The sequence below is a fragment of the Triturus cristatus genome, chromosome 5_1 (assembly GCF_964204655.1).
Source record: "Triturus cristatus chromosome 5_1, aTriCri1.1, whole genome shotgun sequence".
In the NCBI taxonomy this organism is placed as follows: Eukaryota; Metazoa; Chordata; class Amphibia; order Caudata; family Salamandridae; genus Triturus; species Triturus cristatus.
In genome coordinates, this window is record NC_140587.1 from 812370245 (window position 1) to 812397319 (window position 27075).

Below are 27075 nucleotides of genomic sequence, written 5' to 3' on the forward strand. Positions count from 1 at the left end.
CTGGCTTCAAAGTGGCATCCGTGCAAAAAAACATGGTTGAACAATCTTGCTATCGATCATGGCACTGATGATCCTCTTACTTGTGAGCATGTGATACAAATCTGGGAGGTCCCCAGAGCCACAAAGGTCACATTTCTATCCCTTTTGTGCAAGGACTAGGTTCAGTGCACCAACATTGAATTAGAAAGCCGAAACACAAAACCACTGTGCAATCCCGTGCAGGCCGTGCTTTCAGAGTACTGTCCGTCCCTGTAGATTATTTCAGGGACACAGTGGCAGTCCAAATAATTTTTCATTTGTGAATAACACTAAAAAATATCACTGAAAAATGCGGACTTGTAGTTGTTTTTTTTCTCCACAAAACAATATTCAGTCTAGTACATAAAATATGTATGGGAACCGATGAGAATGCAAAAACAAAAGCAGAAGATAAGCTTGTAACAGTCAACAAAAACAAGATAAACGTTTTAAACATTATTAGCAAGTTTCTGACATCCTAACAGTCTAAAGTTATTTCAAAGTGCTATGCCAAAAATTAGCTAAATCATTAACTCGCAAAACCTGCCTTTCGAGTTTCTTAGGATAGATAGCACAGCATACCCTTTAAAAGCTGTCTGCAACTATTCATTATCAGAGTTCTGCTCCAGGAACCTTCTGCACAGTATCAAGAATCAACTCTCCGACTGAGAGTAAAGGGCTCGGCATTCAGGCGTGACCTCTAGCGATAGTTCTGGCACAAAGACCTCTCCTAATTTATGGTCAAATACTGGGGTTTATGCAGCATTTGACCACTGATTCCATCTCATGTTTTCAAAACAAAACATGGTTTGGAGACTGTAAAGCTTCTCTAAGACTACACCAACATGGCACTAACTGTATCAGCTGCATCCACGTATTCACATTAAACCTTCATCTTTGTATACAGTAAGCTTACACTGTAAGGGGCCATTGTGTTATGGCTGCGCCCAATAATATAAACAACAAAAAAATGCCATCCTGCAGGGTTCTAAGCCATGATGATATCAGCATTTTATGCATGTGCTCAAGGAGCTTCACACTTTTTATTATAGGTAAAGGAAAAACTAACCAGAGTTAAGGAATGAAAGCAGACAACCTAAATTGGAGTTGTCGCAGTAATCATGACACATGAGGACTTGCATCCAACTAGATGGTATGTCTCTGCCCTGCCAACACTCTCTAATCACTCTTCATTGTCGCTACATCCTCTACAAAAGAACTGAGGAATATCAGATCTTTGAAGCACCAATGGACAGAACACTAGGGGCCTCATTTATGGGGATTTGGCATAGGGCAGCGCAGGAAGTCACCGTCCTGCACAAAAACAATCCTGGGAGGATTTTAACTATTCCTACGTGTGCTACAGAATGCGAGGAGGAAAGAGGATAAACTAGGAGAAATAAAGTTATTTCTCCTCTTTGCGCCTTCCCTAGGGAGGTGTATGGTTTTGGCGATTCCCCAGGTTTACATGGTTTTGTAAATCTGGGAAAGCATCAAAATAATCCATTGGTGTTGCAATGGGACACCCGCTGCAATGCCCATGGAACGCCTCCATAGCGCAGAGTAAGGAAACACAGCGATTTGCACTACCTTGCCTTACTCCATATCTATGAGGGCATTCAAAGCCATGCAAAGTGGCTTTGCGTGAACTCATAAATATAATTTTGTAGTTTGCGCCACCGAAGCATCACAAAAAGTGATGCTCTGGCAGCACAAGGGGCTCATAATTATGCCCCTTAGTTCCAAGGTTCGACTGTATGGTGAACGTTTGTGCTTTATATGTACTAAATCAACTCTAAAATCAAAACAATAAACTGCTTACTGAGCTCCAGAACAACTTTTGCATGAAGAGTGCCTTTCGCATAGCTGGTCGCATGATCACAGGCTAATGGAAACCAAATCACATTGCTGCCAACCTAACATCTTCACTGAATGCCCCCCTCAGCGCACAACCAGTTCAAGACTCAATGTGATCTTCAAGGCCATCAGCACCAAGAAGATTAGATATCTAACAGAGAAGCCAGTGATGGCTGGCTCCATATCACATGAAGCCTCACCCTGATCTTACTGGGAACCAAAAATCCTGTAGTCAAAGGAAAAAGAGGCAAGATTTCTCTAGCTGCCCTTGAACCCTCCTCTTTTCTCCTCCACTCTGACTGTGGAATGGTGTTCCCTTGAACCTGAGATTCACCACATTTCCTCCAGCAATTCAGCTAAAGAGCTCTTCAAATAAAAACTGCCTCAGCCCAGACAACACCCTTTTCTTTCAGCCTTAGCCCCAAACTTATAACACTGTAGCCCAATGTTCAACGACATAGAACTATCTGTGAGCAGGCAGCTATGCAAAGTGCATCACTCCTCTTCTCCGCTGAAAGTCTTTACTACGTACAAACACCTAGTAAAATAAATATAACAAGATACAGCAGTAGCCTTTGTTATTGGTGTATAACATTTTGTAAGACATTTGAAAATATAAAATTTAGAAATAGTTTTTTTTTATTTTGAACACCGTCACTATAAACAGTAGGTATCTGTTCGGGTATTATCCACAATACTCAGTAATTCTGCCATATCGATAAGATTTGTTGCTTGTGTCATATATATATATTTACCATTTTTTTATTGCAAGTTCATAAATGTTGTGATAATCTATTTTGATCCTTATTTACAGTTTGGCGGACAGTGTACGTACTGTCGCCATGGCAGAGCACTTTACTTCCTCCATGGTGAAGGTATTCCGGATGCCAAATTTAGAGACGTCAGTTAAATCGTTGCATTTACAGGAACTGCGTCTTGTGTGAATGCATTGAACGTGTATCTTGTAACTCCGTCAGCATGACAGCACTGCACAGCTCACTTTCATTTTCTTTTTTTCTTTTCAATAACAGAATCCCAAAGCAGGATTTTGTTTTTGAAAATAAAACATGTAATGACCTCCTCACCGTGGGAGTTTGGTCCCACGGCGAGGTGTTCAATGAAAAGTTTTTATATACCGCTACGTTTTGGGTGGTGGTTTGTAAAAGTAAAAACTGACCATGTTTCCACTCACTTTAAATTAGTCGGGTGGGCACACGGCCAAACCCCTAACCGCCCTTACCTGGAGCGGTATATATGTGGTGACGATGGAGTTGTCTCCACAATCTACAATCTACATACTGAAGTTTTGCTTGTCTGTAAATCAGGCAGGCGGGCCTTCAGTTGGCGAAGAGGGTACTCCATTGCCTTTAAGAGTACCCTCTCCACCAAACTGAAGGCCCGCCTGCCTGATTTACAGACTAGCAGAACTTCAGTATGTAGATTGTGGCGACTACTCCATCGTCACCTCATATATACCGCTCCAGGTAAGGGCGGTCAGGAGTTTGGCCATAAATCAGGCCCTGTGTCAGTAAGAGCCTGATGTTTAAAGTTATTTTGTGGCCGCAGAGCCCTTGAATCACAAAATCACAGGGTTTGCAACCACAAAATACCTTGATCTTTTTTACAAATTTTCTTTTTGCGAGTTGGAAAAGCTTTTCTGACTCTAAAATGGGGGTTATGCTACCCTGTTTGAATTGTGAATTGGAGAGTTTGTAAAAGGGGCGTACTACTCCTATTTGTGTTACGGAAGAATGTATTAACAGTTTGTGACCGTAATTGCAATTGCAAACCATTGTTCAGATACACCTCGAAGGAGGCAATGTCTGTTGCTAGGGCCCAAGGAACATCTTCTCCTTAGAGAATCGTGAGGGTCGACTTGGGAAGAATAGGCAGTGATCTAGAAGACTTCCTTGATGGTTATTTTTTTTTTTGCAATCTGTTTTTTTTAAAGTTTTCAACTATTTAGTAGCCATACACATATACATGATACACAGGTCATTTGGCGATAGACATGTAGGGGAGATTGTAGCAGTAAATACTCCATGTCAAAAGACTTACAGGTGTGATCTGGTTTATGTGTTGTAACATATATAAAGTGGGAATACTGATATAGAAGTCTTTGTCCCTGATGTCCTCTTAAATGGAAAACCTTTTTTTTTTTTAAATGTGAGCTTTGGAAAAAAAAAGGGTTCCAATGGACGGTGGTCTGCTGTCCCTGCATTAATAGCCAAACACAGGGACTCACAAACTGTGCCCTGCCTAATTGATATTCATTAGGCAGGTCGTTTTACAACCCTATGTAAATTTACAATTTGCAATGTGAGCCGTTACTACATAGGTCACATTGCAAATTGCATTTCTATTCACTAACCAGTCGGTTTTCAAATTGCACATCCCTGGTTTGTGATTCGAAATAGTACAACAGGGCCTAAAGGAGACTGGTTTAACTTGTAGTTTCCTTAACGAGTAATCTAACCAGTTTGACTCTTCCTGTTTTACCTAACAGATCACGCTCACAAACCTGGTGTCTGTTGATGAAAGACTGGTGTACACACCTCACCCTGAAAACCCTGGCGAGTAAGTTGACCGTATTTGGCTAGTCATGGAAGCAAGAGGACATGTTAACTATTTTCAGTCTCTGCTAAAATTATCATCTTTTTTATTCTACAGAACTGTGCTAACACAAGAAGCAATTATTACCGTTAAAGGAGTAAGCCTCAGCAGTTATTTGGAAGGCTTAATGGCAAACACCATCTCGTCCAATGCCAGGAAGGTACGTATGCATTTTAGGCTAAAGGCTAGGTCATTACAAGCAACCAGGGTTCAGTGGGAGCATGAAAGAACACGTTTAGACATCCTTTGGAAGTTCTTGATAACTCCTGGTAAAGAGTCGTTTATAATTTTTAAACATTTTGAGCATGAATACAATAACCACTAATTAAAAAATTGCTTTATTTTGGGAGGTTGAAAGGGTAGTGAAAAAAGTATTGCATGTATCTATGCTACATGTGCTGTATGCATAATTATTTTGTGTTCACTCGAACCACAGATTGTGTGGTATACATTAATACAGTATTCAGCTAGCCAAGCTGGTTAACTTGCCGGATTGTTAACTAAAATGCCCAGCTAACTCTTTGTAGTGCAACACCCTATGCAAACTACAATAATTCTTTGAATGTATGATAACAGCTTAGATTCTGCAACTTTTAATGCAATTTGGTACATTGTTTTGCACTATAAAACTTTTCCAATCTATCTGACTCGTCTCCACCATGACAAAGTTGTTGAGAAACGTTCTAATATGACATAAAGCATTGCTGATCGCTGCCATTGTGGTTCTCCTTTAATCCCATTCATTTTAGAAGTTGTAAGAGAATGTACCCAGAACACAACTGCACCATTCTACCACATGCTTTAATGCAAGGGTATGCGGTAGGGTTACAGACATGTCATTGACCTGTGCACTGCTTCCATCCCCTCTTTTAGATTTATTTTGATGTGGCTTGAAACTGAATGGAGCTGCATTAGAGACCTCACTACATTCCCCAAGAAAAAGAGGATGTTGGTGGGATGAATAGACTAGAAGAGATTCAGTAATGTTAACTTGCTGTGAGATGCTGATAACCCCTTGCGTGCTAATGACGGAACCACGCCGTCGTGAGCCACGGGCGGCGTGTGCTCATGACGGCGTGGTTCCGTCATGCTGCGGCCGCTCCTCCCACGCGGCACTGATTCCCCGCCTGTGCGGGCGAAATAGAGAGTGGGCGGAGTCGTGACGGAACCACGCCGTCATGAGCACAGCTCGCCCGTGACTCATGACGGCGTGGTTCCGTGACGAGCATGGCGGTGCCACGTTCACCCCGCACCCCCCCCCAGCGCCGCGGCGGAATTCGCGCCGCAGCGAAAGGGTTAAAGGAGAGGCTGTGATCTGTGAATAGAGGTGTGGGCAATATGCAGAGATTACACTGATAGAAAATTAGGCAGACAGGCATGTGACTGTGAGTAGGATGCAGTCAGACAATGGAGGTATGCAGAGGACAACAATTGATACTTTTTTAAGTGACAGTAATCTTTCATTTAATCTACTGGTTGTGAGGTTAACGTCTATGGGGCATATTTACAGCAGAAGGGAGAAGTGTGGTATTAAGCAAACATTGCTAACGCCACACTTCCCCATTCTGAAAATGCAGGGATGTGCCGTATTCACAAGAATGTGGCGCACCCCTGTGTTTTCCCTAGTGCTGGCGCTGAGTTCAGCTGCCTAGCGCCAATGCAGGCACCTTTGCACCATAGTGCAAGGGTGTCTGCGTTGGGGAAGATTGTTCATGTGCAGGAAGGTCACCCTTCCAGCACATAAACAATCTTTATATGCCGTTTTGTAATTTCTATATGTGTTGCTTAATGCAGCACGTATAGAAGTTGCAAAACTGAATTTGTTTTTTAATGAATTTTTATGTGCAGGAAGGGGGCCCTGCAACTTCTATGTGCAACTTCTTTGTGTGCTGCACAATGCCGCACACATAAAAGTTTCAAATAGCCATTCTGGATTGTTTATATGCTGGGAGGGACACCTTCCTGCACATAAACAATCATTCTCTTAACACAGGCACCCTTGCACTATGGTGCAAGGGTGCCTGCGTTGGCGCTATGCAGCTGAGTTTAGTGCAGGAAGAAACGCAGGGGTGCACCATATTATTGTAAATACTGTTAATCTCTGCATTTCTTAAGTGACGGAGCGCTGCATTAGCTATTTTGGAGCTAAACCACGCTCCGCCCCTTCTATGGAAAATATGCCCCTTTGTTGCTTGACTGCACTACTGGAGTCTCACACCTGCAATTAATCTCTGTGATGATATAGGTTACTTGTGAGTGGAACTGTAGCAGCCTTTCTTCTCTATATAGTTTCTGCAGGTACCTCTAGTTGCTCATAAGGGTACTGCTGTAAATAATTTCTGAGTGGCGGCTGTCTCTGACCCTTTTAAGCAAAGTAGGGTTTTCTTGGTAAACATGTGTATTGGGGTTTCAAATCTGGCCTAGCATTAGGCCTTCCAGTATGTGACTGCTAGGGTTCCCACGGGTGCCAAGCCACCTACTCGCCAGGTTTAGGGCTCCATTGGATCTAAGTCCTCGTTGATCTACCTAAAAGTAGTAGACGGCCATGGAGCGGATGTGTGCATCTCCTGCACCTGTAGCCTGCATTTAGGAGTACTTCAACCTGTATTGCTTGCACCTTACGCCTTCTCCAGTTACAAGCTGCCATGCGGTCCTCCATTGCCTCGGTTGAGCACTTCAAATAACCAACTAGAGTAGTTTCTTTATCAGCAAAAATACTTTTTCCATCCACGCTCCTTCCTTCCCCAACCTGTCAGTCATTGGCAGCCACCGGCAGACATCTTGCTTTTGACTCATAGGTGCCATAGCTGCTTTTGCCTTCACTTGCTGACATCCTGCAGTGTACGCAGCATGCACCAGTGACTACCGTGATCTTGCCTAATATGCCCTAATGATCCAATTCAGCTTGGAATCTCTTATCCCAAGTCCAAAACATGGCTTGCCGCTATCCATACGCGCCTGACCATCAGTCAAAGCTTTGCCTCTCTCTCGCCCAGGAAGAGGAAGTCCGGAAGTGACGGGCTTTCCCAGGGTCGAACCTTGTGGCTCACATCCCCGTTAGTTGCCTTCCCTTTCCGGTTCATGTACTAAGCAGCCCCATGTAGCTACACTCGGACTATAGGACGGATTTACGCCAAACAAAACAAACAGTTTAAGTTGGACGTAGCTCTTTGCATGCCAGTTTCGGTCAAATAATGTCGTCACACTGAGAGCTCAGATTGCTTTGGAACTTTGGTTGGGAAATGCTGCATTTGGTTGCTCACTTTTAACTTCCCCCTTGGTCAACCCACACTAAATGTGAAATTGTCAGTCTGTGATCCATACATACTTGTTTTGGAAAGTTTCTTTCAGGATTGTCTATTGGTGCAAAAGCTAATACTTTTTCCAGAATGTGCTAATTCGTTGTAAAGTGTAAAAAACAGAGTTCCTACTGAAGCTTCTGTAATGTTCATGCGTGTGTGATTTTCCTTTTGATCCTAGGAGAGCAGGAAATATTTTACTTGTTTCTCAAACTTTGCTCAAATAGTTTTGTGTTTGGCATTTGGTTTTGTGATACATAGATTGTCTTAACTTCAGAATTGCATATATGGGTAGACAGACGCGTTTGGAAGACTATACAGTACAATGCACATCAGGTTTTTCAAAAAATAAAAAAACACCTGTCATAGGTAATTTATATTGGTCCACATATCTGCGTCCGTCTTTTACTTCCCCTCTCAGTCACCTCGTGTATTTCTTTATTTGTGTGCATCTTCTATTTTCAGTCTTAACTTTATCTTGGAATGAGTTCCAAGATATTTTGTAAACTCCAAACCATAGTTCTCTAGCCTGAAGTTACCTAAATATAACCATTGTTAATGTAGAGCGCTTTGAAACCCCTCAAAGCAAGGTTGGCAGTACACAAATCCCCCAACTAAAATAAATAAATAGGATATTTCAAGGTAATGCTATCATTTTGACAACGATTCTAGAGTCATAATAATATTCTAAACACTTTAAAGGATTTATTCCCAGGATTATTTATTGTTCAAATGACCTCAGATGTTCGCTAAATTGATGTACTATTTACAATTCAGTGATACTGCTGTTGTGAATCTCTGCATATGATTGTAGATCTCAAAGAGGTCAGCAGTGCTGCTTTTAAGCATGAAGATATATTTTCATTGCTGGCAGGCCATTGCACCAGGAAGAACAGTCAATTTCCCTCTATATAACAGAACCATGCCTTGTGAGAGACATGTTTACTTGCAGGATCACTGAGCAGCAGTGAACCAACTTATCATTGTGTATCGACTTCACTCTTCACTATAGTTCAACTGCACCTTTTAGTGCTCGTCCTTATGAATGATATAACATACTTCCTGCTACAGCCTCCCAACAGAGAGCGCAAACATTTTTAAACCCCAATTTTCCAACTATGGATGTTTTGCCATTTTACACATGTGATTTTTCTCATGCTACTTACTATAATTAGCGCCAAGTCTCTGCTCCTTGAAGTTGCATGTGTAATTTCTACTTTTAATGGCCAACAGGTGCTGTGTGAGCTTCATGAATAAGATGCATTGACAGCATGTGACATAGTTTAGTCCAGTGGATCCCAAACTTTTGACTCCTGAGGACCCCCATTGAGTCACCACTGGAAGCCGGGGACCCCCAAGCAATTTGTAGGATTTCAATTTCAAACATTAAAACAGTAATTCGAAAACAATTAACACGTGTGCACACAAAACAAATACTCGAATTACTAATGATTTTAGGTGCATATTTACAAGCCCCTATCACCATGGGAACATCACTTTTTGAGACGTTCCCGTGGCGATAGGGGCTTCGCCTTATTTACAAGGCAGTGTTAAGCCACTTAACGTGGCTGAACGCTGCCTTGTAAATAAGACCCCCTTTCACCCAATGTATAGCGTGAAAGAGGTGGGCAGTGGGTGTTGCGGTGGGCGTTTTCTGTGCAACACCCATTGATTTTGACGCAGCCCCCTATTTATAAGGGCAGTGTAGATGGAAGGCAGCGCCAAAATTAAGACCAGGGAAAACCTGGTCTTAACTTGGCGAAACAAGGAGAAATGCTTCATTTCTCCTCGTTTTTGAAAAAACGCCTCAGATTGTTTATGTTCAGGAAGGTCACCCTTCCAGCACATCAACAATCTTTTTAAAAAAAAAAAAACATTTTGTAACTTCCATATTTGCTGCATTAAGCAGCACACATAGAAGTGACAAAATTACATTTCAAGATTTTTTATGTGCAGTAAGGGGGACCTTCCTGTACATAAACAATCTTCCCCTGTTAAGTGCAGCGCCAGCGCAGGGGAAACGCAGGGCTGCACCATATTCTTGTAAATATGGTGCAGCCCTGCGTTTCAGAAGTGGCGGAGTGTGTTGTGAAGCCAAGGAGGCTAACGACACTCTCCGCCACTTCTGTTGTATTTTATATTGAAAGAACTTGCAAGAAAACGAAAAAAGTTCATCGGAAGGTTGGTGCTGCATCTCCGTGACTAACTTTTCAATGGTTGGTTTTATTTCGCAGTACGAGGCTCCTGCTCCTGCCAGGGCCAGACTGGAAATCCAAAGCAACCCTGGCAAATGATTTCAGACTAGTCCCCATACGGTGCACACCAAGTGCAGTGAGTGAGCCTGACCACTACAAAAGGGGCTTTGGGAGGTTCTCCCACCAAAACACTTAGGAAACAATGGTGCAGTCTACATTGCAGTGCTTGTCGAGAAAGCAATAGCATAACCAGAAGTGCAGCTATCAGTGTTGCAGCAAATGCATTGGCACTGGGGCCCATGTGTTTATGGGGCCCCCTGCCCCTGTATTTCCCCTATTGATTTTACAACAAAAAGTAGGGGCATGGTCTCCAGTTTACTTGTTTGTATTGGGGCTCATAGCATCCTACAATGTGTGCATTCCCTCTAGACAGCCACAAAGACAGGAAGGTTAGGTGTGTCTGAGCACTGATCTGGATTCACTTGAATAGGTAGTGTCTTATCCCCACCCAAAGCAGTGATTACCATCCACAGATAGTCTGGAGCCAGGGCTGGGAAGAAAGGATACTTGTGCACTTCAAAGACACTTCTTTGAAGTCACCCCCACTTCAAAGGCACAACTAGGTATAGGTACTGGGTCTCTGACTCCACCAAATCTGACACTTCTGGACCCACAACTGGACTCTGTCAGAAGAACAGCTGTGCTGCATCAAGGAGTCACACTCTGCTGGACGGCTGACCTTGTATGGCTGCTTTTATCTTGTGCTGCCCTGCTGCTCTCCGAGGAGACCTGGACTCTGCTTTGCACTGAAATGATCTCCAAGGGCTTGCCTCTTGTTGCTTGAGATTCAGGGATATCCAAGTCTCTACCCCTGCTCTTGTTCCTGGTTCACTGGAAGGGGACCCAGATACTTGCATCACGGAAATTGACGCAACTCCAGTCTGCATATAGCAAAACCAGCGCATCAACCCGGTTGCAGGAGTAGAATCGGCACATCGCTCTCTGAACCAACACATTGCCTTAAGAGCCCGACGCATCATAACTGCGGCAGCAGTGTGGAGAGATCGACACATCCTTTGAGTGCGGGGAGAAACACGGCGCATCGCACTTCGGAACCTACACATCTCAGCTCGGCACTTTGTCTGCGGAACTGACCATCGCCACCACTGCAGGATTGACATTGACGCATTGCTCAACTGCTCCCCACATCTTGCTGTTGCAACCAGGATAAGGTACTTTGTTCACCGAGGCCTTCCTGGGTCCGTAGTCAGCCTGCGCTCCATCGCGTTCAGCCCGTACTACTAACTTTGCCCTGGTCCAACGTGACCAGATAATCCCATTGGCGCTTATTGCATCTAAGGGCTAAAACTCTTTTTATTTTTCTAAAATTCATATCTCTACCGCTATGCATTGGATTTTTGTCTTTTGGGTCTTGATTTATTTATAAAATTATTGTCAAATTTTCTAACCTGGGGTGGTCTTTTTGGGTTGTTTTCATTGTATGTGTGTGTGTGTGTGTGGTGCACAATTACTTTACGCATAGCCTCTTTAGATAAGCCTGACTGCTCTGTGCATAGCTACCAGAGGGTGAGCACAGGTTATGTTTTAGCATGTATCTGACTTACCATGAATAGAGTGGTGGTCCCTACTTTGACAGGGTGCATACCTCTTCCAACTAGAGGTTCCGAGGCTTATTTACAACCCCATTGTGCCGCCAGTACGTCACTTTTTTGGGCGCACCAACGGCGCAGTGTGCCTGCCCATTTTTACAAGGCCACATAAAGTCACCCTGCGTGACCTTTCATGGCCTTGTAAATATGGCCCCCTTTCACACATTACTCTGCGCGAAAGGGGTGCTCCATGGGTGTTGCTGTGGGTATTTCCACGCAACAGCCATGGAACCTGACAAATTCCCAGATTTAAGAGTGGCGCAACGAGGAGAAATGCTTGTATTTCTCCTCGTTGTTTGCTCTTTCTATGTGTGCTGCATTTTGCAGCTCACATAGAATGAGCAAAACGTCATTAATGGTTGTTTTTGTGCAGGGAGGTGTCCCAATTGTATAGCCCCTCCCCCCCCCCCAACCAAAAAAACCCATCTTTATCATGATGGCATTGGTAAATCACGTTAGTATTCTCACTGGAGTTGGTGCACAAAAATTCCAATACTTTTTCCTTAAGTCTCAGAAATGAAAACAATTTGGTAAGTCACAATATTTATTAACTGTTCCCTCTTTTTCCCTCCAAGTCAAACAATCATAGACACAGACAAAAATTCCGCAAATGTACCAGCAAAATAAAAATGTGAAAGATCCCATTTGTCGTAGTTGATTTTGCCAGTGGCTAGTGGCAATGACCTTTTTAACAGTTTGATAGTAAGTGAACCGAAATAGTAGATGCCACTAAAAAATGGGTCTGGGGTTTCAGTTTTGTTCTAGACTTCAGTCTAGAATAAACAGTGATAAAGGGACTGACTGCTGTTAAAGGCTGTGCATATAATAGAAGCTATTTTTGTTTACACAAAAGGGCACAATTGCATAAACATTTGGGCAAAGTGTGTTATTTAAGGAAGATTTGTATTGAATGATACAATCAGTTCCTCACAATGTTTCCATTTGTGATCACTGTTAATTCTGTAGATTAAATGTTGCTTTTAATTAGACCACAGATATACATCTCATGTGCCTTCCATTACTAGTACGCATCTATATTAAGTGTTTAACTGTTGAATGTTGGTGGGAAAATCTGTTTTTTACCCTGTGTATCTCAAATCTGTATGTCTCTAGGGGTGGGAAGCTAATGACTGGATAATTCAAAATTCAGACAGCGCTCTAAGCTAACACAATCTACCTCTGCGCCCATACTTGGTAAATAAGATATTCCTTCAATCAGTACCTCATTACGTCTTGTTTAGTGAACGCATGCATGTATATGTTCTGTGTTTTAACTGTGTAACATAAAGCTATTTTAATACAAACAAGTGTTTTTCTCTTGCATAAAACATTACAATCTGATAAAGAAATGAGATGCTCCCATCAAATTTAATTATTTGACACCTATAGAATTTAATATAATTAATTGATTTCAAAACACTTTCCTGGAATAGGGGAATGGGGGGGGGAGGGGAGAGGGAACGGGAACACAGCTTGCCATACCACCACAAATTTGCCTAAATGCATTGTTGTTAATGCAGTGCTCAATAACTCCCAAGTTGAAAGTATTTTGTTTTCCCATTGTTGGTGTAGCAGGTGCAGTGTATCTAGACATGTGTTTCAAGATGTTTGTGCTTCTTCAGTAGAGAGTAGCACTTTATGTGTGGGTGCCCGCAATGCGGCTGACAGTCTTCTCCGGTTTCTGTACCACTTCAAGAGCACAGGTGGATCCCAATGAGCTTGTCAGCCCAGTAACTCAGTAAGGAGTTAATCAAGACAAGGGGCGTAAGGCGCATACTGCCTGGCATACCAGCACACAATTTGCCTAAATGTATCGAGGAACATGCTTGATTGGCAACGAAATTGCTCTACAGTGACAGCATCTCATATTATTCTTCTGTTGCAGACTCGAGCATTGGATAGTCCATTTTTGGATGATTTATCAGACTTCTTTTATAATAGCACACATTCAGCATCAGGCAAAGCTAATGTGGGTCTAAACACATGCCTTTTTAATATGCTGAATGCTAAAAAGCTCCTGATTACAGAGTGAGTTACCATGATATTCAGCCTATTGAAGTTAAGTTACCTAATACAGTTCCCTTTTTTATGGTTCTAAATCATTACAATCGGAGACGGATCACTGCGTAGTGGCTTTTTCCCCAGCGTCTTCCAAGGACGGCTCTTTGTCGTCCCCGCGCCCGCAGTCTTCGCTGGAGGCGCCTCAGGTTCCCCACTCGTCGGTCCACCCGCCTCCATTCCGGGCTTCGCCTTTCCTTCCTCCGGTTGGGCTGGGAGATGGCCGCCTTAGCTTGCAGCCGTTGCCTACGGAGGAACTGCTTTCCCCATCGCTTGGCCCTACGGAGGCGAGTGCTGCCTTCGCCCGGGCTGTCTCCACGGCTGCAGGAATCTTGCGCATGGGCGATCCAGCTGCCCATTTCCCACGGATCATTTGCTGGAGGTTCTCCATCAGGGCTCTGGTGGACGGGAGCGGCTTCTTCCCTTCGGGGCTTCGCTCCACAATTCTCTCTTGGGGGTATGGGGGCGTCCTGCCACGAGGAACCTGGTGCCCCAGCCACTTCTGCACCACCACCGTCCTGCTCCACATGATCCTGTCTGTCTTTCCCTCCACCCTTCTGCCAGGGGCCCTCTTTTGCAGACCACCTTTCCCTCCTTGCCATCGGTGTTGTCTCCCCCGTCACGGGAGGCCCGCTGGTTAGATTCCTGGGGGCGCAATATCTTCGCCTCCTCCAGTGCTGCTTTGCGGGCGCTTAACACTCTTTGTGTATTGGCCAGAGCTACTTCTTGCTTATGGGATTTAGCAGAGTCCCTTATGTCTTCCGCTTCTCCGGAGGGTGCCTGCATTGATCTGCGACACCATGTGTTGGATGGCCGGGAGCTGGCGGCGTTTTATTCTTCGCTCGGCTCTGGACGTTTCGGAGGTGCGAGGTGCTTGATCGCACCATGGCTTCTTCAGTGGCCCTTCGTACCCATGCCTGGCTAAGTGATAGTGTTTTCCCTGAGAACGTTAGGGAACGGCTGATTGACCTTCCCTTTGATGGCGCTCTTTTGTTCCACGCCCCTGCGGATTCTGCCATTCAGAGGTTTCTTGCGGATCGTCGCCCTCCTCCTCCTCCCCCTCCCCCTCAGTGACCTGAATGTCGGTCTGTGTTTTGGGAGGTGTTCTCCCGTTTTCCTGGGGCCTTGTAACGAGAAGCCCCGGTTGTGTGTTCTGTGTGATTGATGTACCTTTAGGGTCCTTTTGTTGGGCCCTTGGTGCGGTTGGCTGCTGGTCCGGCCCTTTTTTGACTTGTGGTTTCGGCTGTTGGTAAGCCCAGTAGGCCCTGAGATTTGGCCTTTGGTGTCTTCTTTATTGGCTGCTTGGTAGGCAGTCTGCGGGTTTTTTTCTGCAGGTCTTTCTGTTTTGTCCTCTGCTGCAGAAATCTTTCCTAAGAGGTGTTCCCATGGTTCTTGGGACGTAACCTACCCTATGTGGGGTACTGGTAGCTATTACATAGCTCTGTCATGTGCTGGGGAGGTGTGGTCACCCTTTTCGGGCTCCTTGCTCTCCGTGGCGTCACAGTATGTCGCAGGTGCGATCTTCTTGCCAATTGTCTTGGAGCAGCTTGCGCTGGATCCGTCCATCTCCTTGTCACTGCGTCGCTCAGCCGGTCTGGCCTGCTGTCTGTGGCATCGTGTTGTGGCGGTTCTGCACTTTTGTCCTGTGTTTTGGCTTGGTCCTCTGTTTGCTGCTCCAGAGGATTTGCCTTTCCTTGGCCTTGTGTTCTGGTGGCCGGCTTGGTCCTGTCCTCCGTCTCTTTCTGTTCTGCTGGTTCCTCCACTTCTTCGCGGGTCAGAGTGTGTGTTTCTGGCCCTCCCTGGCCTCTGCCTTCGGCTGGCGTCTGCCATGTCTTGGGTGCACTGTTCCGTGGTGTTGCCTGTTGCTGGCGGCGTCTGCCCGTGCAGGACTGCTTGTTCTACTCCACCGTTGTGATTTTGATGTGTTCCCTTGCGCCCCCGCCTCTAGTTCCGCCCGGGCTGTGCGCAACAGTGCTTTTCTTTTTTCCGCCTGTGCTGTTGGCGGTGGGGCCGTTCCGGCCTTGCCCGCTGCTTGCGGCCAAGGTGTATTCAGCTCTTTTCTATCTCTGGGCATGTGTTTCTTACGGTGGGCCCTGCCTCTGGTTCTACCTCTTTTCACTGGGTTCGAGGTGGCCCTTGTGTTCCTTGAGGCTTTTTGAGGCGCTGTCTGCCCCTGCGGGGTGTTGGGCGCTCTCCCTTGGTTGGGCTTAGGATATCCTGGCATTTTTCTTCTTGTTCTTGTGCCATGTCCCCTACTGGGGCCCTGGTCTCTCCTGGTGGGGAGGCTCTCTCACAGGCCCTCCTCCCTTCTGGGTATTGCTAGGGTATCTATTCTACGTTAAGGAATCTGCGGCTAGTAGTCTCTATCATATGTACGAGTTACTTACCTTCGGTAACTATGTATCTTATAGAGACGATTCTAGCTGCAGATTCCTTCACGACCCGCCCTTCCTCCCTGTTCTGCGAGGACCCTCAGCTTGGTTTTCTGCGCTCGCCTCCTTCCTGGGTGGTTTGTCGTCTGTGTGGGTCTTTTATGTTCTCTGCCCACTGGGCTTCCCTCCAGCTGGGTTCTCTCCAGTGTAGGGGCCTGCTTTTGCTCTTTTTCCCTTTGTTGATACAATTTCTGCTCCCCTTGCGGTCTTCCATGCTGGAGGTTATTTTGGCTCTCCTTGGCCTCCTGCTCCTTTCAGAGGCTCTGGCCCTCCTTGACTGTGTAGTCTGGGGGTGGATTTCGGTTGCTTCTCTGTTCCGGGCTTGTGGCCCTTTGCTGTGTGGCCTGTGGTTGCAGTCTCTCTCTCTCTCTCTCTCTCTCTCTCTCTCTCTTTCTCTTACAGCACGTTCCACTGCTTGTGCCTCCAGCCTGGCTATCGCCTTGGCTTGTACGGTGGTTCCATGGAGGGGTGCTTTACGTTTTCCCTGCTGTGACTTTACTGATGTGGCCTTCTGGTGCTTTTGTGCTGCCTGGTGCTATCACCTGGCTTGCTCAGTTGTTCCTCAGTGGTGGTCTGCTCTTTTCCTGATTTGGCTTTCCTGTTGTAGCCTCCTGGCGACTCGGTGCCGCTTGTTGCTGTTCCTCACCTTTTCTCTCTCTCTCTTTTTGTTTCTCTAGTTTTTTCACACACTGTTCCCATGCTCTCCTCCGTTTTGTTGTGCTGGCTCCGCGTTGTGGCAGGAAAAGTTCTCAGAGCAAACTGACATCAGCACGCCGGGGTGGGGCTTATGTGACCTCGCTGACGACACGCCCGCGGAGGACGCCGTGGCGGAATCGCAAGGTGCCGCCCCCGGCACGCAGAGATGCTGGACAAGAAAGTTTTCCGGGTCCAGTCTCACGCCTGGGGATAATTCGGGGCATATTATCAACGAGGCGCAAAAAAATTATTGCCGGTTTTGCGGACGAAAAGCGGTGATAATTTCAACGCCCTATTAGCGAGGACACGCTAACGCGTGAATCCATGCTTCTTCACCCATTCCCTTAAAGCCCAGCTTTGCATCTCTAATGAGATCCAAAGTGGGCGTTCCTCACAAGAACAAAGGGAGAAATGTTGCTAAGCGACATTTCTCCTATTATCAAGCCTCACGCTAAGAAGCATAGCGACAAGAAAAGTAGCAATAACCTCTGTTATCGCTACTTTCCTTACGCCTGCTTTGAAACTGACTTAGCCATGATATCCTATGGAAGGTGGATATCATGGCTAAGTATGTGTAGCCCTATCAGCAAGCTATCGCCAAAAGTTGTGCGATTATCACTGCATTTCCAGCGATAATCGCACAGTTGGCAGCTTGCGCTCTGAATTTTATCGCTTTGGAGATAAGCGTTGCTGATAGCACGCTATCTCCGCGATAAAATTCAGAGTTGGCCGGTGATAATTATCCTCGTGCTAAGTGCGCTTTGCGATAATTAACGCCGGCCCTTGCTGATATGCCCCTTCTACGTTAAGGAATCTGCAGCTAGAATCGTCTCTACCAGATACATCACTACCGAAGGTAAGTAACTCGTTCTTCTATTGCTGAGAGGCCACACTTATATGTCCACCCCAACTGGTCATTTGAAGAACCTACATGTTCACCCCAACAGGATCCCTTATGAACCCAGGGCACCACCCAAACCGGTCCATGGAAGAGAAAAACTGACATGTTTGTTTGGTTGTTTTTCTATGAAATGTAGAATTTATATGGTGTTTCATATCCCTGGAAAGGCAGCAAAGCACTCAGGTTTTCAATGGGATCCATTTCTGAAGTGCATAGCTGAAAAAAGTATTAGAAATAATTTCGCTTAGGTGTTAAGCGAGGTCTGTAAGATTTCTAGAGACACTTTAAACGTGATGCAGAAGATGCTGCTGTTTTTAAGCACGAGGTGAAGTTGAGAGAGAGTTGTTCCAAGCACTGACTAACCTACAGTGCAAAGTCCACAACAACGTAGCTAGAAACTGTATGGTATTACATAGTATGATAGTAGGCGGGGTGAGAATGTCAATCGGAAGCATACAAAACACATATACAAATCAAGAAGAGTACTGTAACCATATGAGCAACAAAACAAGCCATACTAACAATAAATCATAGAAATGCTGAGATTGTGGTAGCATTGTCGCAACCATTAAGTCTTAGAATGCTTCCACTAGATGTAAATGAACACACTTAAAAAATAAAGGTTTGAACACAAAATTCTTCAACACTGAATGGTCTATGGTTAGTAAAGGGTTAAACATATATTAAGCACAACACAAGTATGTGTATCCACACTATAGCCGCTACTTAGATACAGTGCAAATACATGTTTCTTCAAATGTCCATGTTTATGATCAAATATAATGGAAATATCCATAAGTGATACTACGTTGTACAAAGGTAACACATTCCTTTCCTGAAAGCACATGTTGCTTTATAATGCTTAAAAGGAAATTCAGTGACAAGAAAAAGAATGCAGAAAACAGCAAATGAAAAAATTACTTCATGGCTTTGAAAACTGGATTGATTTTCCAGATAAATCCACTGGGGTTGTTTGTGCTGCATCCACGCAAGCAGGTGCAGACCCTGCTGTGGGTGTCCGTATACAAATCTCCCACATTCACAAAATTGGGTCGCAGCCATTGTATCCAAGATGATTTGCATAATTGCATTGGTATAGATAGCGCTAGCTCTACGAGGCCTTAAGCGCTATTTACAGCAAAATGGCTCAAAGCTTTTTTTTTTTTTTGACCAACAATTTTTGTTTCAGTTAGATTGTGTTTTGATAAGCCTCCTGACTCTCTACATACAAAAATAGATTGTTTAAATTAGTAAATAAACCCACTGCAGCCTCTTCCATTGTCCTTGGTTAAGAAAAAGAAAAAACACACGGTGCTCATTCACAACCTGAGCCTGCTCAAAAATTAATGTAACATTTGAAGCTAAACACTTTCCATTTAGTGTGTAGCTTTCAACCAACGAAGGAATCCTTTTTCCTTGCCTCCATCCATGACCTCTTTAATATGGCGCCAGCTGTGCGCCAAAGAGAGAGACCAGTTTTCACACTGGTCCCGTCTTTTAGGGCATGTAACAGCGTGCGCGCTGCCACTGACTTTCTGTGCTCTGGAAAAGAGAAGGCTGTGCGCGCACAAGCGCACAGGTTACAGGGAACCATGCTTGTGAATGTTGCTAAGGTTCCCCAAAACAGCTACCATGGTTAAACAAGGAAGCTATTTGATAGATTTCGTTGCTAATTGAGTAATCTGAAAGGGAGTTTTCTCATTGATTCGGACTTGTCCAACATTCTTAGCAAGAGGTGTGGACATTTTTGATTATTTTCTGGATAAGGTAAATTATTTTACTGTTTTCTCCAATGTTGAGGTTTTAGCAAGAAAAAACAGTGACCATAATTCTGTCATTGTAATTTTTACTGGAGAGGTCTTTCTCCATTGAAAAATCCATCCTATTTTCATTCCTCTATGGGTGCTATTTCCTGTGATTTTTGGAAATAAATATGGCTGAGTATTGAGACAGAAAAAGTTTATTTGCAGGTGGTACATCATGCTCTAAGTGCCACTCAGATTTGTTTAGCTAGGTTTTCACAAATCTCTAAAATCCTTGTGGTTTACCACAATATTAATATAATTATTGCTCACCATCTAAGAGCCATGTGGAAGGGTCATGTTAGGGTAAGAGGAGCCAGTTCAGTGGACAGTACCATAAGTCCTGTGAGAATTTGAAAAAGGCACTGCCAGGGAGTCCTAGATCCTCTAGGGTGACGATGCTGAGAAGGCAGTGACACAATTGATAAAATCAGAAGTGATGTCAAAATAACGGGAAGTGCTCAATGCTGTTTTCTCTCATAGTGAGCCTAGAGATTTTTGAAACTTTGTTCAACAGTTTCTGAAGGCAAAATGCATTAACAAATGCAGAAACTAGTCATTGTAAATCCGTATACAGTGTGGCTAACAATGATTCGACATCCACTTATGAGTATTCGTTGGGGCCCACAGATGAGTGTGACTCTATGATTTTTTTTCTAGCAGAGTTATTGTTGCCCTTAACTCTTCCTTAAACCCCAAACTGGATACCACTGGATTTGTTCAAATATGTTCCAGCCGTTTGGATTAAAAACTGCATGCAGGGATTACTCCCTTCCCCAGTCTTGTCATCATTTCATCATTGCAGCTGTTCTCGAGAAGAGGGTAGAGGTAGACCTGCATGTTATGATCTAATATCACTTATAGATTCCTATATTAAATGTTTGGGCAGATTTGAGAGCTGGGTGGACAATATATAGCATCAAATGTACAGTTTGGTCCTAAAGAAGGGCTGGGCACAAATAAACAAAGTATGGTCTTATATGCCATTATTACATAACATACACAGGTCAGACTTGGAGCTTACCCCATTCTCCCCTTTTACAATCACTCATGTACAACCTTCAAGTCTTTTATTATGCAATCATTAAAAGATAGCCCCCACTCATCTGGTGCCTTATGTGCTGGTTGTTTAAGCAGTCCTAAGAACAGGAGTTTACATACTCTTTTTCAAAATGTATCTCATTCCTATTGTTAAAAAAGTGAAGGTGGCCTGGGTGCTGCTCTGTGGGACAGTAATTTTACTACAGTTGGTTCCGTTAGGTGAAATACATTTCTTTACAATTTCATCAATAAGTTTTGCAGAAATAAAAATTAAATGGAAACACACATGGATGAAATCAATCAAAGTAGATATATTGTAACCTTTTGGTTTGTACGGTTTCTTTCACAAACTTATAAGGCTGTCATGAACAATATTCATAATTGGAAAAGGCAAAAAAGTGACTTGTAAGTGCATAAGTGATCTAAGAGTGACAAGGTGTTTTGAGTGAATATAATATATACAGTGCTTTACAAAACAGTATATAAATGTTGAAATCAAAGGACATCCGTGCCTAGACATATTAATCTCCAATAAGCCTCCTAACATGCAAAGGACGGTAGTGGTAGGTGTCTAAGCGGGATGGAAAACACTTATCACGGTGTGTGCCTATGCACTACGGCCCGCGGTGATGTCGTTAGTAAATCGTCACATGTACTAATTTGCCAAGATTCACTTTGAGAAACAAAGCCGTGTTTAATTACAAATAAATATTCACATGGTGCATGCGTGGTGAAATTGTTAATAAATTCGGTGGATGCACGCGTTTGGTGAATAACGTGAGCTACCGGCCAAGTTCCGCTTTATGTAGCATAGCGGAGGCATAGTTACTTAGACATGGAAACAAACCGCGTTGCAATACATGCTACGCATGTTAAGCACTGCTGGTGGTGAAGAAGTTAATATTTATGCACGTGATTGGCAGAATGATCGCAAAAGGCCGGTGCAAAAGGCTTTCTCCGCACGTTTTAGGGCCTCTTTGGCTCAGTACCCTATCTTCTAAGATCTCCCTTTTTCAAATCGGCGACTAATCGGGGACAGTGGCATAGGACCCTGCCCCAAAAAAGATTTTCAAAATAGAATGCGACAATTCATTTAGAAATGAGTAGGCCTGCTTCTCACCAAGTGCCATCTTAGAAATAAATGCAGCTGTTTACCAATCCATGTCAAAGAAACCAGCTTATCCGAAATTCAAAGGTCAGGCTCACATGATAATCCAGCAGATGCTCAAAAGCCAGGATTATCTAGTAAAATGGCCGGGTGGGCGTGGCCAGCTGTCGAGCATGGCGGGCGCGTACTAGGAGAGCTCCGGAGCCCGAGCTTGAATATCCTGTAAACAAACATCCTGAATTACTATTCTGACCCCAAACGGGTCACAAGCAGAAGAATCCCAGCCACCCGAGGCATCGCCGTAGTGTACCTTGGCTAATCCTGATCCTACGAGTCTGACTGGCCGAGACTTCGAGAGCGCCTGCTGCAGAGAGACGGAGCGAGAAAATGGCGTAGCTAGCTGAGGGCAGAGACCGGAGCCTACCCGGGTGACTGTGAGTCCTCCCTGCGGGAGAGAGCGCTGCCCCGTGCACGACCGAGCTGACGATGAGAGATCTGCTCCTGAGATCTGAAGCGGAGCGATTCATCCCCCGGACCTGGGCGGAGTGACCCATGTGCGGCCTTGATCCTGCCCGGCGCTGGGAGTGGGTGCGCTGCAGACGCTGTGCGCGGCCTGGGCCTGTGCTGGGAATCCAGGCGCCAGCATTGGGGACTGTACACTGCCCAGACCCGCGGTTCGGGGTCCGGCGTGCTCCTTTCTCCCCCCTCTCTGTGTGAGGCATCGGTGGCTGCGGCCGCAATGAGACAAGGTAGGCGGCGGACGGAGGGCCTTAGCACACGGGCCCTACATGGTCGGCCGGAGCTGTGAGCGACTGGACTTTAGCAGGGGCGTCTTTGCTACATTTATGGGACACCTGGGGCAGATGCATGAACTGCGTACCGCATCTGAGGGGCGAGAGGCCTCAGACAACAGCTCAGATCTCCGTGGTCTGCACTGGAGACATTCTGGAGTGTAGCCCATGTGGAGCATACGCTGGGCCTGCTGCGGCTGTAGTGAGGGCGCAAAAGCCTCTGATGCTCAATTAGCCTCTCCCTTGCTGGCCATCATAGACTGCAGGGTGCATAGTGTTAAAGACTGTAAGCTGCACAGTGTCCTGTGACACACTCCGTTCCCCCTCCCCTGCACCGCGGCGGCTCGCCCTGCACCTCGAGGGCTTCCTTCTACACACAGACGGCCCTGACCAACCACTGTATTTTGGGCTGCGAGTGGCTGCGGCTGCACACACCACGGTGTTGCTTCTTAGACTTGCTGCTTGGCCTGAAACCACGTCCTGCACACAGCCCGTGTCCATGAAGTGGAGGAGCTGGTGTACGGCCAGTGCTTCTACCTGCACGGCGCCGCCCTCGACACTGCCGGGGCTCTTGACCATAAGACAACCCTGCACGTGGAGATGGGCCGCTACAGGGGCAAAACCCAGGAGACAATGGCTCCTAATTCCCAAGGTGTGGACGAGGGTAATCCATCCCAGAGCATGCAATCACTCAACACAATCCCGCCCACAGACGACGAGAGTGCGCCGGACAAGCTGGACTTAATAATGAATGAAGGGAATCGCGTAGAGCCATAGAACAGCAAATAGGCACCCTTACTACTGGTTTCACTTTACTGAAAGCGGATCATGCTAAGCCGGCTGATGCGGTGAAAGATCATAGCTCCACGCTGCAGGACCTGGTGCCGAAACATAAGGAGCCAGCTCCTGTCCCTTCGGAAGCAGGTCACGGGGCTGATGGGTAGAGTGGAGGATGCGGAGGGCCGGGCACGGCGCTATAATATTTGCATCATTGGACTACAGGAACGGAGTGAAGGAAATGAGGCAGCGACGTACATGTAACATTGGCTCCGCACGCATGTGGCCCCGTAGGGTCTCTCCGACTTCTTCTGCATTGAAAGGGTGCACCGGACCCCCACCGGGAAACCAAGGGTGGGCGCCCCGCCGAGGCCCTTGATCGTGAAAATCCTCAAATACAGGGACCGCAACATGCTATTACAAAAAGCACATGAAAACCACAGATCCAATTTGAGAACTGCCATATCTCATTGTATCCTGACTATACGCTTCTGGTACAGCACAGACGCTCTTCCTTTCAAAAGGTGAAGAAGAAATTATGCACCATGAATCTCAAATATGCGCTACTATTCCCAGCACATCTGAAGATCATCTACAAGCAGAAGACATACTTTTTGAAAGTCCGGAAGATGTCGAGGAATGGCTAGAAGTCATGGAACCTACGCAACTCTCGGGCCGATCCCCTTCTACCACACGCGGACCCGGAACTTCAAGACACCGCCGATCGCAACGAGTGGCTAAATCCACCAGCGCGCTGCCCTTCCCTGGGCCCACACAGCAACAATTCCAGACTGGCACATTAACGGCCCTGACAGTTGCACATACCTTCAGGGACAACTCCTCCCGCAGGCTGCCGGAGTCATCGGACCACAGCACAGTCCGCTCGGACTCTGACAGCAGCCTGCAGCTCTTTCCTATTGTGATGCCACAAACGGCTGACGGAATACTGGGATAGCGGCTCTCTCACGCTGTTTGCAATGTTATGAACTGCCGCCAAGGGACGCATTGCCGGGGAGCCATCCCCCTAACACTCGCATATCCTTTGTTGTATGGTCTCTCTATAAATTACAATGTGTTCTATAATGCTCTCCATATCACGCTTGGGCTCTGGGACGGTCCAGGTTAAATGTTTACTTACATGATGGAGGTAGCTGCCAACCCACACTTTGCGACTGCTGCTGTTTTATTATGTTGTTTTTTTTTTTGTTTGTTTTTTTATTGAGGGTTCACTGGTGTCGTAAATAGGTTTATTCACATACATGATCTTATCAGTCCTGTAAAATCATGAGTAAAACACAAAATGAGTTAAACCATAGTACAAGCAAATAGTACAAAAATCCAGTATTGATATAAACATAACAATGTAATTTGATAATACATAATCAGAAAATAGAAGCTGCAGGGATTATGAGTTTAAGCTTCTCCAGCTAGCAAGTGGTGCCCATATATTCCTACCCATTTCCCTTACTTTTTTGCTTTTTAGTTCATATAAGCAAGACTCAATATTATGTATCCCAAGCAACCTTGCCATCCACAATTGGAAGGAGGGGGGGGGAAGGATCTTTCCATCCTGCAGAAATGAGAATACGCAGCACAGCGGCCGAAATAAAGACCAAGGCTTTCGCAGTACTGCAAAGATCAACTTTCCTGTCTACACCTACTAACACCTGAGTTGGGGATAGAACAATTCTGCATTTTAACAGCCCCGCCAAAAAATTTGAGATTTCCCTAAGTATTGTGGATAACTTGTCGCAGTGATAAAACATATGTATTAAATATGCAGGGCCGGTCTGGCACCTAGGGCATTTATCATTCTCCACCATTCCCCACGCATACAACTTCGCCGGAGTAAAATACAAATTAAACAATGTTTTATAGTGTTGGGCCCGTAAGTTAGATGAATGCAATAGTTTCTGATTTAATATAAGAGCCAGATCAAGATCCACATCCGGATCATCTAATTTAACTGTCAATGCTTGTTCTGTTTTCTCCAGATCATCCTGAATACCCGCCATAAGGTGATTGTAGATGTATTTAATTTTGTTTCCCCCATTCCCTAAGTAGTCCACCAGGGGGAAGCGAGTTGGTGCCGTAATTCTTGGTCTAATCGCCCTCAGTGATTGAGCTAGCTGACAATACAAGAACCAATGAGTAGGTGGAATCCCATATTTAAGCTGAATTGTTTCGAACCCAATAACCTCCTCTCCCTCCAGAACATCCCCTATGGTCCTGATTCCTCGTTCTTTCCAAACTAAGCAATTCATGTCCATGCCCAAATATGGAAACAGATTAGAGTTCCATAAAAGCAGATACGCATTAAACTTGGGAATCTCCATCAACTTTTGAATAGCTTTCCATGTCCCCCAGACCCCACCCATAATCTTAAACCTAGCCTTCTTATAATATCTGCGGTCCACCTCCCTCAAAAGTAGCCCTATGGCCTTTCCCCCAATAAAAGCTCAAAAATAGTTGGGGGGTCCCGACTGTCTCCCTGGGCCACTATTGATCTTGCATCTTGTTGCAACAATATTGACATTTGAGCCAAAAGGGATGAGAAATGGTATAATCGTAGGTTTGGAAGGGCCATACCCCCTCTTTCATGCGGGAGTGACATAAGCATCATAGAGCGCCTAGTTTTCCCAAAATGCCAAATTAACCTATTGAAAATTACTTCCAAATTTTTTAGAAGTTTTTCCTCCAATAAGAGGGGGATGGCACGGAACAAATAAAGGACCCTTGGAAAGATTGACATTTTGAGGACGTTTATTCTACCAACCAAGGAAAGATGTAGAACATCGAGTCTTTTTAGTTCTGCTTCAATCAAGTCAATAAGGGGACAGTAATTTTCAGTATTAATCTTGTCTACTGCTGCATTAATCCTTACCCCTAGATAAACTGCTGAATCGACATATCTGTTGTCTGACTTGGTGATATTCTTAGTGCAAATGATCCTAGTCTTCCCCTCGTTTAACAGATACCCAGACCTACTGCCGAAATCTTTTGCCAGCTCAACAAGTGCGGACATCGCCTGTTGTGGATGGGTCGTAAGAATCGCCAAGTCATCAGCATAGGCCAACAATTTATTACTATACCCGTTGACAATCACTGGGCTAATTCTTGGACAAACCATAATTCTGTGGATCAGGGGATCTATATAAAGCGAGAAGAGTATCGGGGAGCAAGGACAGCCCTGCCGCGTTCCTCTCTTAATCATAATCTTCTCGGAGCTCTCTCCCATTACCGACACCCTGGCAACCGGATCTTTATACATGGCTCTAAGGGCTTTGATGACCTTTGGGCCGAATCCCCTTCCAGCAAGGATACCCCAGAGATAGTCCCAGGCTACACGATCGAAAGCTTTTTCTGCGTCGAGGAGAATCATGGCCATCTCCCCCCCCCTAGCAGCGTGAGCATCAAACAAAGCAATAGCTCGACGAGTGTGGTCCGTAGTGCCCCGCCCGGGCACAAACCCATGCTGCCAAGGGGAGACAAGACCGCCAATGATCCTCCCCAGCCTCTTAGCCCAGATTTTTGAATAAAGCTTGGTGTCCGCATTAATGAGTGATATAGGCCTATAAGAGCCTGGGTTCTCCTTAGGTTTACCCTTTTTATGAAAAATGATTATATTTGTCTTTCCACGAGTCTGGAATATCACCCGTGCACAAAATACCATTAAAAAGATCCAGCATGATAGGGACAATCTCAGGTTCAATACTTTTATAAACTTCTAGGGGAATTCCATCGGTACCCGCAGCCTTCCCGGCAGCAAGTTCATGCAAAGCATCCTTAATCTCGCTTTCAGTGAAATCTCTATCTA

The 27075-nt window shown here is 45.2% G+C and overlaps 1 protein-coding gene across 5 annotated transcripts in view; it reads left to right on the forward strand.

The window, feature by feature from the left end:
• The window catches only part of PRELID3A (PRELI domain containing 3A), a 155525-nt gene that overhangs the window by 67985 nt on the left and 60465 nt on the right, over positions 1 to 27075 (forward strand). For 4 of the 5 annotated variants that reach the window (XM_085605847.1, XM_085605843.1, XM_085605844.1 and 1 more), the window contains exons 4-5: positions 4382 to 4452; positions 4546 to 4648. In XM_085605847.1, coding sequence (XP_085461973.1) covers positions 4382 to 4452; positions 4546 to 4648 — 174 coding nt within the window. Of the gene's footprint in view, positions 1 to 4381; positions 4453 to 4545; positions 4649 to 12765; positions 12872 to 27075 lie in introns of those variants that run through there. The other variant, XM_085605845.1, reaches the window with a different exon arrangement.